Below are 19046 nucleotides of genomic sequence, written 5' to 3'. Positions count from 1 at the left end.
CTTTGGCTATTGTTGATAGTGCTGCTATAAACATGGGTGGATAAATGCCTAGTAGTGCAACTGCTGGGTCATAGGGTAGTTCTATTTTTAGTTTTTTGAGGAACCTCCATACTGTTCTCCAGAGTGGAGAACAGCTTGCATTCCCATGGATATGCTTTTAATTTAAAAACAAAACAAAAAAGTCTGATCAACAGAAAACAAAAGACTTCTCTTAAAAGCTATGTTTTGTAGCATTACTTCAATGATTTACCAGAAGAGAAGCTTTAGTTAGGTTCTAACAGCCTCATAACTCTATTCAATATGTAACTAATCTTCCTTTTAAGGAGGATAGTCTCTGTATTATAGCAATAGCAATAGCCAGTGTAAGCTGATATAGGACTGGATAAGTACCATTGCAAAAGGCAGCATGTATTCTGAAACAAGAAGGTGTCCTGTATATGCTGCTTAGTTTGAAACTGATCTAAGTTCTAGGATTGTAGTAGTTTATTTACAATGTGCCCACAGTGTCACTGGCATGAAATTATGTGTTTTGATTGATGTTACTACAATTAAGTTATATAGCAAAATTATATTTATGTGACTAAACTATATTGGCTTTTTTCTTAAAGGTTGCTAATTTGCCAATATATACTTACTAATAACTAGCAAAATCATTAGCAGCTTTCAAAGTTTCAACAGTTCACTATATTCCTTAAATATTAGTTTTAAAATTTTTACAAAGAAAATTTAAAAATAAAAGTTGTCTGTATCTTTGATTTTGCATCTGGGAGCCCTATAATGTCACGTACTTATCCTGTACTTGCACTTGGTTAACAAGCGTTAGCATGCTTAGGAACGTTTTTCTGCACAACCTTTTAATCTCAAAAGTGATTGGCAGGACGACTTTGTAGTCAATTACACGCGAAACCACGGTTCATTCGTGAGCCCAGGAGACACACTCAAAAAGGTCGGAGGAATGAACATCGGCTTCAAGGTGATACCAGGATATCCACAGGGGCCTGTCCAGTGAACAGCAGGAACAGCAGGAATCGCAGGAACCGCAGGCTGCCCTGAAGAGATGTAGGAAACCTGAGCACGAAGACGATGACAGAAAACACCAAGTCATGGACCGCTGAGAGCCGAGCTAGCCTAAACAGAAAAGCGAATCACGGAGGTCAGAGGAGAACAGACAATACACACGAGAAATGAGAAAGGAAGAAGCTTCAAAAACCCTGAACTGCAATAACCAGACAGTTGATACAATCCCACCTTTAAAACCATATTTCAGGCGCTCGTTAGGCCTTGGGACTTCAGTTTCCTCAACTAGGGAAAAAAAAAAAAAACCCTGTAAATAAAGGATCTTCCCCAAACTGAACTCATCTGGAACTGGCGCCAGAAGTAAGGGACGTCCGCAGCGAAGGGAGGGAATGCACGCATGCGCCGCGGCGAGGGGCGGGCCGGGGGGGCGGGGCCCGTTTCCATTCTCTTTGGATTTCCGCGTTTGCCAGCCCCGCCCGCCTCACCTGCGTGTCACGTGGTCCGCGCCGCTCCGAGGGCACCTGAGGGCGGATTCCGCAGGCCCTGGGTCTTCCAGGTGGAAGTGGCCGCATCCGTGGACAGGTTTAGCAGCGACAGAGGCAGGTGGGGGAGCATGGCTGGGGTCAGCCGGCGAAGCCTCCCTACTCGGGGTGTCTGAACCTCTGGTCCTCGGAATCTGGTTCCTAGCGCGCGACAGGGGCCAGCCAGCACCTGGACCGGAGCAGGGCGCGGCCGTGCGACCCGGGCCGGGAGCCGGGCGGGGACTGCGGGCGTTGCGTGGAAGCCGCAGCTGGGCCGAGTCAAAAGCCGCCTTGCGCCCCGGAAGGCCTGTCTCCCCGCCGGCCAGCCGGCAGCCCTCCTTCCTGGGTGGCTCAGTCCGCTAAGGCCTGGCAGGCTCTCAGATTAGGGCACACTCTTGGTCCCTACGTGCAGGGGGAGTAAGTCGCGGGCTTTATTTGGGGAGACTTGGGGCATATCCCCGGTTTGCTTTGGATTAGATAGGGATGCGTGTGTTGACACTGGCGAGTTCACCGGCCGGCCCGGGGATGGAACCTCTGGAGTGACAGCTGAGCCCTGAGTGGAGACGCCCACACCCGGAGGCAGGAAGCGGTAGGCTTGAGAGAGCTCTTCCAAACAGGCTGTTCTTTCAAGTGGTAATGTCGCTATTCGGTCTGGAACTGCAAAGGGAGCTGAGTGCCACAAGGGTGTGGAAGCCAAAGTTTATTTGCAAGATTACCTATGTGTACCTGCACAGTTGGGATTTGGGAGTTCTCCCAGAAGTCATCGCATGATCTTGCTTGTTTTCAGTGCGCTAGTACAGGTGACAATCTATCAGGACATAATGTGGTTTGCTTTTTTTTTTTGTTTGTTTGTTTTTTATTTTTTAAGACTTTATTGAAGTTTATGTTTGGAAAAATGCTGAAGTTTGGGCTATGATAAATATTGGTAAAGCTATGCTCCATATGTTTGTAAAGAATTCTGTAAGTAACATTTTAACAAGGGATCATGAATTACAATCTAAGAGTATTTCAGCGCTGGTTATTGTTTCATTTTGCATTATTTTTTCCCCTGCTGGATTTTTTTTTTACTATTGGTAGATTTATTTTAAAATTTCTAATAACTTTATATTGTGTTCATATATGATACTTAAAGGTAAAACTCAAGTGGATTTGGGAAAAAAATATGCAGTAAGTATTTATTTGAGCATGTTAGGTGCCTGACACTGTTTTGTGTGCTATGGATATAGAAATGAGCAAGATGGACAAGATCTCTACTCCCTTGGAATTTACATTGAGAAATAAGATCCCAAAAGCAAAGGGAAGAGAATTTCAACATGGAAAAACAACTTTATGGAGAGCTAGGACCAAATCCATTTGATCAGGGAGGCTGGAAGGAAATGAGGGAAAGGAGGAGTGGCAGGACTTGAGATCTGAGAAGCAGGCAAGAGCCAGATCATATAACATTTCGTAAGCAGTGACAAAGGGCTTGGATTTCATTCTAAATTTGTAAATTTGTTCTTAAGCGCAGTCTGGCTAAGTCCTTATTGCCACTCTTTCTCTTTGGTTTCCTTCTCTTGGTTTCCTTGACTTATTAAATTGTTTCTTCACCTCAAGTGTTCGATATCATTTTATTCTTTATTAAGCAAGATGGTGGACCACGAGAGCTTTCAACACTGCCAGTGAAATTTTGAATGAAACCGTTTGTTAGTTTTTATGAGTGAACCGTGCAGTTAAATGCATCTTAAAGGTAGAGCTTTAGCCTTGCCTCCATCCTCTGCAAGGAGCAGCCGAAACAGTTTCTTAAGAATGGAAAATCTTTTTGAGTTGAGAGTAGCCAATCTGGAATGAGGCATCTTTGAGAAGTAATTAGTTAAGGGAAAGGCTTCAGAGGTGAAATACATACTCAAGGTTTTGGATGTTCAGTATCAAATCAGTTTGAAGTTACACAACAAGGTTCTTTTTCAAGAGTTATGGAACTTTATTGGTGTGCCAGTTGTGACTGTGATCATCATTAGAGTTTATAGTCTTATTGGCATTTTCTCTCCCAATTATTTTTATCTCAAGTATAATAGTTTGTCCTGTAAAAATATGAATGTAGAAGCCATCTCTGAGAAAACTCTTGAATTGATTTTGACTCTTTTATGTGGACTTGAGTTGTATTTATTTGATTCCGACGATGAAGTAATCTTTATTTAAAAATTGCAGGACATTTTACTTCAAATAAGAAACATGGTGAAACTAATCCACACATTAGCTGATCATGGTGATGATGTCAACTGCTGTGCATTCTCCTCTTCCCTCTTGGCCACTTGCTCTTTGGACAAAACAATTCGCCTGTACTCCCTCAGTGACTTTACTGAACTGCCCCACTCACCATTGAAGCTTCACACCTATGCTGTCCACTGCTGCTGTTTCTCCCCTTCAGGACATATTTTGGCTTCCTGTTCAACAGATGGTACCACTGTCCTATGGAATACTCAAAATGGAGAGCCTTTGGCAGTGATGGAACAGCCCAGTGGTAGCCCCGTGAGGGTTTGCCAGTTTTCCCCAGACTCCACTTGTTTGGTGTCAGGCGCAGCTGATGGAACGGTTGTTTTGTGGAATGCTCAGTCATACAAGTTATATAGGTATGAACGTTTAAATCCTTTCTGCTTTAATATTTAAATTAAAATATTACAACGCTCAGTCGTACAAGTTGTATAGGTATGAATATTTAAATCCTATTAACAAGTCTACCAAAAAAATAAAAATAGAAGGCAGAATATTTTGATGACTTGAAGAAGCAGATATTTTTCAGACATCACAAGGAATAACATTTTGACTTGATTTCTGAAGGACATAAAAACAGATGTTTAAGTGGTTCTTAAAGTAGATCTGCTTGGCTCTGAGAGTTTTATATTTCCAATCTTTCTCTTGTAAAATAAGGATTAATCTGTTAGACTTTTATGGATTTTGACTTTAAGAGCTAGACGAAGAAAATGGTCTTTTGAATAAGGTTCAGTAATTTTAGGCTTTATTTTTGTCACTCATGACCCAGGTGTTCTCAATAATAGACTAATGGTAGGTAAGTCTCACCTAAAGAGACACAGCTATTTTCCTGACTAGGATTCTTGCTGGGTGAATAATCAACCCCAACCCCAGATAAAAGAACCTTGTGATTAGTGTAGTGTTGTGTTACATTTAAAAAAACAAGCAAACGAAAAACAACTGAAAACTCCTTTTAGATAAAAAATACATCAATTATGTTACACTGGTAATGTTCTGTTGCAACTTGCCAACATGAAAGCTATGTATTTTTATGTACATTGTGGTGAAATACATACAACAAAAAGTTTACCCTTTGAGTATTTTTTTCTTTCTTTTTTAAAAAACATTTATTTTGAGAGAATGAGGGAGAGAGCTTGCATGCACTAGCTGGGGAGGAGCAGAGAGAGAGACAGACAGAATGCCAAGCAGACTCCATGCTGTCAGCGCAGAGCCAAAATCAAGTCACACAGACGTTCACCCGACTGAGCCACCCATAAACTTTTCAATATTACCAAGTAAAATAGCCCAGTGTACTTTCTCCTCCCTGCCCCCCAGCATCATTCAGAGCACATGCCAGCTGGTAAACAACTGTTGCTCATTAGATTTAGGTCTTTTGATTGAATAAGGTCATGTGTTTTAAACAGTGTTAATGAATAGTTTAAAGAGAATGCGCAGGAGGAATGACATCTTTTTTTTATTTTTTATTTATTTATTTATTTTTTCAATATATGAAATTTATTGTCAAATTGGTTTCCATACAGACATCTTTTTTACATGCGTGAAATATAGAGGTCAACTAAGGAATTTTCCTTTTCACTTATTAGATGATGACTTCTGGCCCTCTGGCATTACGACCCTAATGTATGTTGTAAAATGATACACTGCAGATTTAAGTGCTGGATGGGACACTGCGCTAATTGTTGGGCTTTTACCAGTTTTTTTCCTAATTGAGAAAATAATATTGTCAGCACAGTGCTTCTGTTTCTTCCCAAGATAATTTTCTTTTCATAAAGAATTCATAGTTGAAAATAAAAGATTTCACTGTTGCTTCTTTTAATACTAAAGTTGAAAGTACTTTTGACCCTAACAACATGTTTTTCAGTAAGAATAGGTTTTTAAGAAATATGTGGCCATGGTTGATAGTAGTGGTTGTCAGAGCTTTTTTTAAGTTTTGTAGATTTTAACCTGTTCATACAGACCTGCCATTTGGAAAAATACGAAGATACATGGACTTTGGTTTAGATCTGTATAGCTTAGGCTTGAATTCGTTAGTTAAGATAACATTTAGAGCCTCTTTTTTTTAAGTGTATGATTTTTTATTTATATAGACATCTGCCCTTTCTAGTTCTCAGATAGCCATTTTTCCTGTTTTTACTATATCAAGCTGTTGTTAGAAATTGTAATATAAGGTAAAAGATACTCTGAAATGAAAACCTCCCCCTTCTTCTTCTTTTTATTTATTTATTTTTTTGCTTTTATTTCAGGTGTGGTAGTGTTAAGGATGGCTCCTTGGTGGCCTGTGCATTTTCTCCTGATGGAAACCTCTTTGTCACTGGCTCCTCGTGTGGAGATTTAACAGTGTGGGATGATAAAATGAGGTGTTTGCATAGTGAAAAAGCACATGATCTTGGAATTACCTGCTGTGATTTTTCTTCACAGCCAGTTTCTGGTTAGTTATTTTACTCTTTTAAGCACTAGTGGTTCCTATTTGTAATTTGTGTATGACTTCTGGTTCTTTATTCATTTTCATTTCACCTTTAGTAAAATGAGAAGCCCCTTTAATTAATTCCTTTTAAGGAAATCATTCTCCTTTCTCTTGATCAAAATGAAATCACAAAGAACATGATAGGGGAAAATCAGGTTCTTGAATATATGTTGGGGATGACTCAGCTTTGTACAGTACATCTGGATTCCTTGGATATGGTAATTTAGAGGACTTGACCCTATTTTAAAATACAGTATGTTAATATTCAAAGAGAAATGTGAAGTTAAAAAAAAATTGGAAACAGAAGCTAAATTTTCAAAAGTTTACTAATTTAATCTTTGAAGCAAAAGCTAAATTTATGACATGTTTAACAACACAATTAGCTTTTAGAAGAAGTACAGACTCCTGAATATAGATAGACTCTTGGTTTTAAATAGATAGCAGTGAGTTGGGAAGCTTTCTTCTTCTGTTTCATCCCCTGTGTTAGGATGGGAGTTCTGCCTTTGTTGCTTCCAGTCTTGTTACACCACCAGTGCTGTCCTATTAGCAGTATAATGGGAGCTACGTTTGTAAATTTAGAATTTTTTAGTAGTAGGTGACATTAATTTTAATGATATATTTTAATTGTACTCAATATAAAATATTTCAGTAATCGATAGTAACAACAAGATATTTTTGGGGCGCCTGGGTGGCGCAGTCGGTTAAGCGTCTGACTTCAGCCAGGTCACGATCTCGCGGTCCGTGAGTTCGAGCCCCGCGTCAGGCTCTGGGCTGATGGCTCAGAGCCTGGAGCCTGTTTCCGATTCTGTGTCTCCCTCTCTCTCTGCCCCTCCCCCGTTCATGCTCTGTCTCTCTCTGTCCCCCCAAAAATAAATAAACGTTGAAAAAAAAAATTAAAAAAAAAAAAGATATTTTACTACTTTTTGGTGCTAGGTTTTTGAAATCTGGTGTGTGTATTATGTCACATTTCAATTTATACTGGCCACATTTTAGGCATTCAGTAGCCACATGTGGCTAGTGACTACCTTTATTGCACAGCCCAGGGCCAGAAGGTGGGCAGGATCATTTTGGCACTTCCCTATTTCAAACCTATCAGTGAATGGTTAAAATAAGTTTAAGGTAAGAGAAAATGCCAAATCCAAAACATAAAGCCTGACACACTCTGTTTCCCTGCCTCTTAAAGCACACTTGGCCTCATGCATTCTCTTGCCACACTGGTCTCCTTTCATTCCTTGAATGTTTGTAAGATTTTTCCAAGGGTTTTACATGTGAACCCTTCACCTGGTTACTCTTAGATATCCTTTAGATTTCAGGTAAAAATCACTTCAGATGAACCTCCCCTGTGCTTACCCATTTAATTGTATCTTAATACATATCCGTGCCCAAACTTCCTTTGATGAAGCTACATGTGTGATGATGTTGAGTGGAATTATGTAAAATTGAGTTGATTTCAATATTTACATTACCAACAGGTATTTAGGAGCTTATCTAGTGTGTATGTAATTATACACTGAAATTATCTCACTAAACATTACAAACTAATGGGTTTTTTTATGACACCAAATTTACTGATTACTTTCCCTAATTTGTATAATTTCCACCAAATAAAATAGACCGAGTTAATGTTATTTTGGATTCATATAATTCCAGCATTTGTCTTGATTAAATCAAATGCGGGGAAAAATCTCATTATTATTTCATGTGAATTATAGACTAAGCTTTTAAGAAATGGGTATGTTCTTGGGGTGCCTGGGTGGTTCAGTCAGTTAGGTATCCGACTTCAGCTCCGGTCATGATCTCAGTGTTCGTGAGTTCGAGCCCCGTGTCGGGTTCTGTGCTGACCGCTCAGAGCCTGGAGCCTGCTTTGGATTCTGTCCCTCCCCTACTCACACTCTGTCTCCCTCCATCTCTCAAAAATGAATAAATGTTAAAAAAAAAAAAATAATAATAAAAAAAAAGAAAAAGAAATGGGTCTGTTCTTTAAAAAAAAAAAAAGTTAAGTTGGAAATAATTAAACATTTAACACTCATAACTTTTCTTCCTAATTTTTCCCATCAGTGCTAGCCTCATAGACTCTAAAATTGGGCTGGAAAATTCTCTAGGCTTAGTGGCTCAATATTGGCCCATGGAACCTTGAGTTACCTTAATGGAAGATAAATAAAAAAAGGTATTTTGTTGAAGCAACTTCAGGGGTTAGAGTCCTAATCTTCTGAAGTACCTTGTTGAAAATAAATTCTTATACCATAGAATGAAATGTTGGTTAAAGTTAATATCTCTTGTGAATATGGTTTAAATGAATAGAATTAACATCTCGATATAGGAAGTTGAAAATTTTTTGGTTTAAATGTTTTATCAATTCTTGTGTATTTATTTTTAACAAATGTTACGTTTTTAGATGGAGAGCAAGGTCTTCAGTATTTTCGATTGGCATCATGTGGTCAGGATTGCCAGATCAAAATTTGGGTTGTTTCTTTTACCCATATCTTAGGTATGTATTAATTAGTAGTTCTCTAAAATTATTTGTAGTCAAGATAGAATTTCTATATGAATGATTCTTTTTACTTAAGGAATTCTGGATATCTAGAAGTGATTATAAAAATATGCTTTAATAAATTTTAATCAGAGAAATTACATAGACATGATTTAAAAATTGGATGCTCTGTCGTATGGAAACCAATTTGTCAATAAATTTCATATATATATAAAAAAATAAACATTAAAAAATATTAAAAAATAAAAAAAAAATAAAAAAAAATTGGATGCTCATCACTGATTATGACCTCAACACCATCACCACACACATTTCTGCTGACCAGAGGTAACTGCTTTTCACTTTATCTGTTTGCAATTCTTGGTGGTTTTCACAGTTTCTGTAAATATTGTTATACCACTATATTTTAAATGTATTCACTGTAGGGATTGTTATTTGGTAGTGTGTGGGAGGTCGTTCCTCCCTGTATTGCGCTATTCCTTCAGGTGACCCTTCAGTCAAGAAACTTACATTATTCAGTTTTGAAAAAGTGTTCCTTTAAGTTATTTCTTTAGTAACTTCTTCCCCATGTCCTCTCTTTTAATAACTCTCATCAATAGAACGTTGGACCTCCTAATTTCATTCCCTATGGAATTTTTTATTCCATCATATTTTCAATTTCTATTAGCTCATATTATTTTCTGTTTCTTTCTCTTACTGTTTTTATTTTATGAATGCAAGATCATCTTAAAACTCTCAGGGTATTAATTAGAGGCTTTTTGTTTTGTTGTTCCCTTCGGTTTCCTGATTATCTTTGTTTGCTCTTGGGCCTTTTGTTTGTTTGTTTACTCTGATCTTTCTCTTTCATATGGTTACCTTCTTCAAATGTCTGGTGATCCTTGTTTTCCATTTACATTTAATAACTAGGCAAAAATAAGGTATTTAGAGGGTCTATGCACACAGTGGTTTGTTGTTGCTGGCTTCCCTTTCGATTAAAGGGGTGGGTTGTTGGCCCTTACTGAGGAGGATTTAGGGGCTTAGGGAATTGCCCTGGAGCTGCCAGGGAGCTCCCCAGAAAGCTGTTATTTTCTCTAGAAATATTTTGCTCAGAAAGCAGTATCAGGCTTTCGTTCAGTATGCTATGGGTGGGACCAGGGAGGAATTAAAGGTAGACACTGTTTCATAAACAGGCTTTTCACTAACTTTTTTGTTTTCAGGTCGATGTCTGTGTCATTCTGACTTTCCTTTTCATTAGCTTTTGATAGTCCTAAGTCTTTTGGGGTATTCTTGGACATAGCCCCTCCTTTTGCACTCTGGGCTGTTACTTTTTCCTCCTCATTAGTTAATTTGCTTTCTGACTTTCCAGAATTGGTTTGAATTTTGGATTGTTGATACCTCTCTTTCTATTCTCTTCATTGATGTGATTTTATATCTTTATTAATTCTTCCACTATCATTTCAATGAGGACTCTGAAATTATATGGTCATTTGGCCATCTTGCTTCAGATGCCTAAAAATATTCTTATTTGATTATTTGTTACCTAATAAGCTTCAGTTAAATTACAAACTGCAAATATTTTTTCCTACTTGTTGAAACTTTTACCTGCTCTAATGACTTTTTGTTTAATTAAATGCTTGTTATCATAAGAGCCATTAACACTTCAAAAAAGTTTTCATTGGGTCTGAGAAAATTAATAGATTTCACTTATTTCCTTATCTCCTCAGGTCAACTTCCTAATAATTTTTATAGCTTGTCACTAAAATGTATTGAATTCCCTGTGTTTACCTTTAAAATAGTTGTGCTATTTCTTTTCAGTAATTATAGAAGATATGAAAAGGATTTTAGTGTTCCCATACTTTGTAGAAGTATTATATATTAGAATTATAAGATGGATAAATTACCATTGATTATTTTTATTTGTGGAATGAGAAAATATTTTTTTAATATCATATTTTGAAAACTGATCTTTGTTTAGGCATTTGAGCAATTTGATTCCTTTTTAGGCATTTGGGCAATTGTGTGTGTGTATATGTACATATGTATGTGTGTATGTATTTTTACTTTTTTAACATATATATACTTTATAAGTAGGCTCCATGCCCAGCATGGGGCTCAAACTCATGACCCCAAGATCAAGAGTTACATTCTCCACTGACTAAGCCAGCCAGGAACCCCAATATGTATATTTTTTATATTTTTTAAAATTAGATGCCAAGATTATCTTATACTGTATTTTAAAATTTTATATTAGTTTAAAATTTCATATTTTTATGTATTTTATAGAGTTTAACATTAAAAATTTTTAAAGCATTTGATCATTACAATCCTCTGGACCTTTGCTGAGTGCACCATTTACTTTATCCATTACTGAACTTCTGAAACCACTTAATCACACTGCATTCCAGTACCTGAGTTGCAGGGGGAGTTTTTTTCATTTTTGTATTGTTTAGGCACTTAAAGATTTATTAAGTTTATTTATTATTTAATATTTATTTAATTCATTATTTATTTAATTATTTTTAATTTTTTTATTAAAATGAATAAGTGAAATAGTTTTGACTTAAAGATAAATTCTAAGCACAGTCAGCTTGCTAATTTTTCTCACCTTGTTATTTGCAGGTTTTGAATTAAAATATAAAAGTACACTGAGTGGGCACTGTGCTCCTGTTCTGGCTTGTGCTTTTTCTCATAATGGGCAGATGCTAGTCTCGGGGTAAGCTTTTTAGTTTAATTTCCTTACACCATTTTCATATGAAATAGGACATACATAAAAGTACATAAAACATAAGAGAATAACTCAATAAAGTTATACAGACCTGTGTAACCACTACTCAGGTCAAGAAATAGAACATCACTGGTTCTGCTCTGAAAGTCCTCCCCTTCCAGGTACCCCTGTAGGGTGACAGCACCTCAGGTCATATACAATATTGCTTTTTTCTTTTAAACTGATTTAAAACAAATCATGCAATGTGTATTGTTTTGTGTCTGGCTTTCCTTAGTCAATGTGATGTTTATGACATTCATATTAATGCATACAGCTGTGGTTTGTTGATTTTCATTGTTTATATTATATATATATACACACACACATATATATAATATAAATATATATATGTGTGTGTGTATATATATATATATATATATATATACTCTCTGTATTTCAGTATATGAGCCACTTATTGGTTATATATGTTACAAATATCTTTTCCCTTCTGTGGATTTGCCTGTTCACAGTTTATAATTTTAGTGTACTTAGTTTTTTATGTTCTGAGTCATAAAGGTATTTTCCCATATTATCTTCTAAAACCTTCATTATTTTTCTTTTCTCAAATTTGATATGTCGGCATCATGTACAATAGGAATCCAGTATTCTTTCTTTCCATGTGGATAGCCAGTTGTCCAAGTACTGTGCATCAAAAATACCATCTTTTCTCCATGTGTGTGTGGATCTGGTTCTCAGCCTGCTTTTTTTGTTCTAAATAATAAACTTACTATTTTTTTCTGTTTATCCCTTCTCTAAAACCATTCTGTCTTTCCAAGGCTTTGTATTTTAGCTATTCCTGAATTTTGACACTTCCATATAAATTTTAGATTTAGCTTGTCATATTGCCTCTAGTTACTCTCTGTACAGCCACAGGCCTGTTTGGATTTTGATTGTGGTTGTAATGAGTCTGACAAAATCAGAGATAATTGACCTCTTTCTGATATTGAGTCTTCTAATCCATGAATGTGGTATGTTTCTCCATTTATTTTTGTTTTGATTTCTCTCAATAATTGTCTTCTATGTAGAAGTCTTCCTCATCTTTTATTAGATTTATTTCTAAGCACTTAATTTTTTTTGTTGCTATTATAAAAGAGATGGCAAATGTAGGGAAGTAAGTATGGGAAAACCACATATTTACCTGTAAAGATCTTAAATTTTGTGTTTTTGATAACAAAAATCGATCATATCACATTAATAATGATGATTTTTGTTTCTTCCTTTTTAATCATTGTACCTTTGATATCATCTATGTGCTGCTGAACTGGCTGACACTACCAAGATAATGGAAACAGTGATAACAGCCATCCTTTGATTCCTTTTTGCAAAGGGAAAGCTTTCATTATTAAGTATGATCATATAGGTTTTGGGGAGATAAACTTTATTAGCCCCTCTGTTCCTTTTAGCTTATGAGTTTCTTTTTTTTAATCATGAAGAGGTATTATGATTTTAACTGTATCTTTTGAAATAATCATATGATTTTTCTTTTATTCTGTTAGGGTGGTAAATTATATTGACTTTTCAAATGTTAAACCAACCTTGCTTTGTTGGAATAAATACAGTTTACTCAGGACTTGTATTTTTGTGTATTGCAGTAGAGAAGTCTGATTCTAATTGTTACTTCTTTGTAATTTGTATTTTTTTCACTGGCTGCTCACAAAAATGTTCTCTCTGGTTTTTTGCACTTACTTTGTATTTAGATTTGGATTTCTTTTTATTTAGTTTGCTTTGGAATTCACTGAGCTTGTTAAATATGTAGAGTAATAATTCATCAGTTAAGGGGAAATTCTTATTATCTCTTCAAATATTACTTCTGCCCTTTCTCTCCTCTAAATCTCGGACTCTAATTAAATGCAAAATATACCTTCTTACTATAAACTTTGTATCTTTTTTCTTCTGTATTTTTCATTCTCTTATTTCTTGTGCTGTATTCTGAATAATTTCTCCTTTGCTGATGCCCTCCTTAGCTTTATCTGATATGTTACTTTAAACTGGTCCATTGATGGATCTTTAATTTTGGTTATTTTACTTTTTGGTCCTGGCATTTCTATTTGGCTAGTTTTTCCAGGTCCACTATGTCACTTTTTGTGATCTCTAGTTCTCTGTTGAAAATTTTAATCTTGGCTTCTATTTTCCAAAACTTTGTTCTATAAAGCAATTGGTTTGGTACACAGTGGTATGATTCAGTTACTTTATATTCTCCTATTTGTGTACTTTGGTATATTTTCTCCTTGCTGCCATTGGATTTTTGCAAATTTGCCTGTCTGATCTCACAGGTCATAGCACTGAAATGCACATTCATAGCTCTTCACAGCAGCTTTTGCTCCAGCCACGATATTTAGGCTCCTAACATTCACTTAAAATATTCTGGACTGAACCTAATAGTTCTTTTCCCATATTCTCTAATCCTTGCCAGATAAAAGCCAAATAATTAGTTATATTGCCATCATTTTAGATTGACTCTTTCATCTCAAACGATGAAAATGGCTCATCAAAATGCTCATCAAAAAAGCATTTATAGTAATTCTCCTTTGACCTAGGATTGAAATCAGTGGAAAGTTTAAACAAATAAAGTTGGATTTCCTTCTGTTGTTTGGGGGGGATATATTGTGCATTTCATTTTTGAGAGGTTAATTGACAAAATGATGGTATGAAATTCAGCAAGTATTTATGACTCTCTTATGTACCCAGGTCTCTGCCATTGCAATAGGGCATGTAAAAGGAAGTATAAGACAGTGTGCCCTTAAAGACGTTTTGATTCTCTATCTTGATGTTCACGTGATAACCTAATAATATTACAAGATCTAACATGTCTTTGCTTTCTGAATCATGAAAGAAGTATTAAGTGATATTCAGTATAGTTTTTGTGTTACTATTTGTGTTATAAAAATGGCATTTTATAGCATACTTCCTTATATATATGTCATTTATAATTAGTATTTTATGTTAACTAAGATAGACCTTTTCAGTCATTCTGGATTAATGGAATTTTACATTATTAAATACTTTTTGGCATATGTGCTCTAGGTCACATTCAGATATTTTTCTGAATATTCTTAGTTCATTTGGATAAATATACAGGCAAGTGAATTATTTGGAAATGTAAAGGATGGTGAAAGATAAACATTTAGTCTTTTAGGAGAATTGGGACATATGTTTTAACTATATTTCGTGAGTAGATAAAGAACAAGTTAATTGGTTGATAATAGATTCCATCTGCAACTAAGAATCATTGGTAAGATGGAATGGATACATCTGCTAAAGAGAGAGTAGGAAAAAAGTGAGTAGGATAAAAGATTTTTGAATACAAGTGGCTACACAGGAAAAATGAATTGACCCCAGAATGGGATTATAGGTCAGGTGTGCTAAGGAAGTTGTATAGGGGATAGATACAGGGTAACTATGTAAAAAGCATTATGGAATTTATGCAGATATGGGAGGATTGGGGAAATAGGGCATTCCAAGAGGCAGGAAATTCTTGAGTGAATTACAATGTATTATAAATGGAGAGGTGCCTGGGTGGCTCATTTGGTTGAGTGTCCAATTCTTGATTTTGGCTCAGGTCATGATCCCAGGGTTGTGGAATCTAGCCCTTGTCAGACTCTATGCTGAGTGTGGAGCCTGCTTGAGATTCTCTCTCTTTCTGTCCTTTAGCCCCTCCCCAGCTTGCACACACTCTCTCTCTCTCTCTCTCTCTCTCTCTCTCTCTCAAAACGAAATAAATCTTAAAAAAAAAAAAAAGTATGATAAATGTAAAAAGGAGTAATGGGAATTGAGGCTGGAAAAATAGATTGTAGAGATGAAAGAGAACTAGGATGTTGTTATAACTTGGTATAGATTTAGGAAAACAATTGAAACTTTGAAAGCATTTCTAATATGCATCTCCTAGCTATAGGAGAGATGGGTGTTAAAGGTTAAATCAAGAAATTAAACTATGATTTAGGTCAATGGTTCTCATACATTTTGGTTTTAGGATTCTTTGACATTCTTAAAAGTTATTGACCTCAAAGAGCTTTTGCTTATATGGATGATATATATCATATATATGCTATATTTATGATATCTATATATATCTATATATGATATCTATATGATATATATGTATATATTACATGTATATGTGTGTAATATATATATTACATGTATGTGTGTGTATATATGTGATATATATATTACATATATATACATATATATATGTATATTGCTATTTACCAAAAATAAAACTGAGAAAATTCTAAAATATTTTTAATTCATTAAAAATATATACTCATTGCATGTTAAGATTTTTTTTCTTAGGAAAAATAAAAAGAGTGGCATTGTTTTACATTATTTAAAATCTCTTCAATATCTGGGCTAGCAGAAGATACATGGGTTCTCATGTCTGCTTCACATATTTCATTAGTTCTCAGAGCTATGATGGCATCACCCACGATGGAACAAAATACGTAGGAATTTATTCCATCTTTCTCTGCATCTCTCTTCTAATAATTTTCCTCTAGGCTTTGGCAGAATTTGTCTTTTGTTCTACCCTACTTCTCTTGATCAACCAGATAAAACAAACATATAGCTTTTGTTCAGGCAGGAAAGATCAGTCTTCCTAATTCAAATAGGGTTGCCACTTTCCATAAATTCTCAGTTCTAGTAGGTAGGATTCCTTGGAAACCAGTTTTAAAATGCTCATTGTTGGGGCGCCTGGGTGGCGCAGTCGGTTAAGCGTCCAACTTCAGCCAGGTCACGATCTCGCGGTCCGTGAGTTCGAGCCCCGCGTCGGGCTCTGGGCTGATAGCTCAGAGCCTGGAGCCTGCTTCCCATTCTGTGTCTCCCTCTCTCTCTGCCCCTCCCCCGTTCGTGCTCTGTCTCTCTTTGTCCCAAATAAATAAATAAAAAAAAAGTTTAAAAAAAAAATAAAATGCTCATTGTTGTTAGAGTTCAATAGATAAAACCCTCTTTTCTTCTTTTAAAAAAATTTAAAAAAAAAGGTTTTTTTTTTTTTTTAACGTTTATTTATTTTTGAGACAGAGAGAGACAGAGCATGAACGGGGGAGGGTCAGAGAGAGGGAGACACAGAATCTGAAACAGGCTCCAGGCTCTGAACTGTCAGCACAGAGCCCGACGCGGGGCTCGAACTCACGGACCGCGAGATCATGACCTGAGCCGAAGTCCGCCGCTTAACCGACTGAGCCACCCAGGCACCCCTCTTTTAAAAAAATTTTTAAATGTTTATTTTTGAGAGAGAAAGAGCATGAGCGTGGGAGGGGCAGAGTGAGAGTAAGAGAGAGAGAGAGAGAGAGAGAGAGAGAGAGAATCATAAGCAGGCTCCGCACTGAAAGCAGAGCACCCAGTGTGGGACTCAAACTCATGAACTGTGAGATCATGACCTGAGCCAAAGTTGGATGCTTAACCTACTGAGCTACCCAGGTGCCCACCCTTTTCTTCTTCTTGAGTCGGAAACCAGTGACAGAGAACTACAGGACAGACTGGATGACATGTCTGTAGATTTGCAGCTGACTTGCTCACTGCTCTTGGGCAGCCAGCACCACTGCAGACTTCCCCTGCAGAGGCAGATCAGGTAAAAGAGAAAATCCAGAAAGGGCTAGGCCAAATGGCCTAATGTCTTCCCCCAAACTTTCCAGTCATCTGTCATTCTTTTTCTGCTAAGCAGGAGAGGAATAAGACCAGGAACCTTATTCCAGAAAGGCTGAGAAGTGTACCTTTTCATCCAACAAGATGTTTGTATATATTTTATCTATTTTGTAAATGTAAAGGATAGAGTTTTATTGTCATGAATTTGGAGTGGCTTTAACAAACAACCTTCTCTTGCTCAGTAATGACTAGAATAAGGCTTGAGATCACTCTTCCAAAATCATCTTTTCCCCTCTATCTCTTTACAACATTGTTTATAATCCTATAGAACAGGTCAGTACATTTAGTAGCCTAAAAGTGCATGATGGCGATTTATCAATAGATAAATAAAGATAAAATTAGATATTGCATTGCTTTAAATTAGATGTCTTGTGAAAGCTTTAATGAAATATGAATGGCCATGTCATCTGCCTTATGTGTTTTTAGGCTAAAACCATCCCCATTATGAATCAATTTTAATGTTAATACATTCATGGGGGATAATGTTCTAGGAAGTAAAATGCAAAAAGTTGGGTTTTGGGATCACATAGAACTAGTTTTCATCCCAGTCCTGCCACTTACTAGCTGTGTGACCTTGAACAGTTTCTAATTCCATATCTTATCTCAACTTCATTTCTCTGAATTATAAAATAGAGAAAATAATAACACTTTCCTCATAAGATTGTTATGAAGCTTAAATAAGAAAATGCTGGGGGCACCTGGGTGGCTCAGTCAGTTCAATGTCTGACTCTTAGTTTCTGCTCAGGTCATGATCTCCTGGTTCATGAGGTTGAGCCCTGTGTCAGGCTCTGCACTGATGTGTGGAGCCTGCTTGGGATTCTCTCTCTCTCTGTCTCTCTGCCCCTCCTCTGCTGTGTGCCCTCTCTCTCAAAATAAATAAACTTAAAAAAAAAAAAGAAAATTCCAGCAAAGCATTATTTATTTTGGGGGCATAATAATTGTTTATTAAACATTATGTATATTATTTTTTGTGTAATATAAAACATTGGGCAGTTATATAACATAACATTTTACTTCCTCATTTTCTGACTTCTGCTTGAAGTTTCAACCGTTGTCCTATACTGAGGGGTATTATAAAATAAATGTTTGAAATTAACCATGTGTCTTTGAAACAGTTGTTGAGGACTTTTTGTCATAGTATCCTCTCTGTAAACACCTTGGGGAAAATAGTTCTTTCAGGTCTCAGTCTGAGGAATTGATGTCTCTTTTCCAAACTTGGAGTTTGTGTTTCTACATTTTTTTTTAATTGCTAAAGAAGCTCAGAACCAAACTTGCAGCCCTCCTGTGGCAAGGTGGACTGGATTTTATGACGTATATTTTTATTTTTAATCTTTATCTTTATTTTTCTTCCCCACCTCATCTTTGTATTCTCTTCGTCTCCAGTTTCCTCATATAATTTTTACCTTGTTTTTGCTACATCTTGTAAGAGACTTCAAATACTTTATGAGTGAGAAGAAACATAGATAATTACCCCTCCCTTTTTTTTGAGAGAGAGAGAGAGAGAGAGAGAGCAAGCGAGCATGATTAGGGGAGGGGCAGAGAGAATCCTAAGCAGGTTCCACGTTCAACACAGAGTCCAATGAGGGGCTTGATTTCACAACCCAGAGATCATGAACTGAGCCGAAATCAAGAGTCAGATGTTTAACTCACTGAGCCACCAGGCACCCCCATAGATAAATACATTTAAAATAAAAATGCTTGAGTGTAAAATAAATCTTTAAAACTTAGGAACACACTTGACCTAAAGAAATGTTGGTAATTTCATTTGATTAGGGTTTTTTTCTTTTTGCCAATGTATAAAGCTAGTTTAGATTAAAATGCTTTGGTGATTTCTGATATGAGTGGCTGTACGTCATAATGTCACTGATCACCCATGAGTCTATGTATGCTCTTCAATATCAAACACATAACAATATGTATTAT

The 19046-nt window shown here is 36.2% G+C and overlaps 1 protein-coding gene across 6 annotated transcripts in view; it reads left to right on the top strand.

The window, feature by feature from the left end:
- The first annotated feature begins 1491 nt into the window (after positions 1 to 1491).
- The window catches only part of WDSUB1 (WD repeat, sterile alpha motif and U-box domain containing 1), a 52670-nt gene continuing 35115 nt past the window's right edge, over positions 1492 to 19046 (top strand). The window contains exons 1-5 of one of the 6 annotated variants that reach the window (XM_030328102.2): positions 1492 to 1620; positions 3723 to 4144; positions 6029 to 6213; positions 8645 to 8737; positions 11339 to 11432. In XM_030328102.2, the coding sequence (XP_030183962.1) occupies positions 3747 to 4144; positions 6029 to 6213; positions 8645 to 8737; positions 11339 to 11432 (770 nt within the window). In that variant the 5' untranslated portion in view covers positions 1492 to 1620; positions 3723 to 3746. The other 5 variants (XM_030328104.1, XM_030328105.1, XM_030328103.1 and 2 more) reach the window with 5 other exon arrangements.

This window comes from Lynx canadensis, chromosome C1 (assembly GCF_007474595.2).
Source record: "Lynx canadensis isolate LIC74 chromosome C1, mLynCan4.pri.v2, whole genome shotgun sequence".
Lineage (NCBI taxonomy): Eukaryota > Metazoa > Chordata > Mammalia > Carnivora > Felidae > Lynx > Lynx canadensis.
Note: the sequence above shows the minus strand (reverse complement) of the source record. Positions and strands in the feature narration are given on the sequence as shown.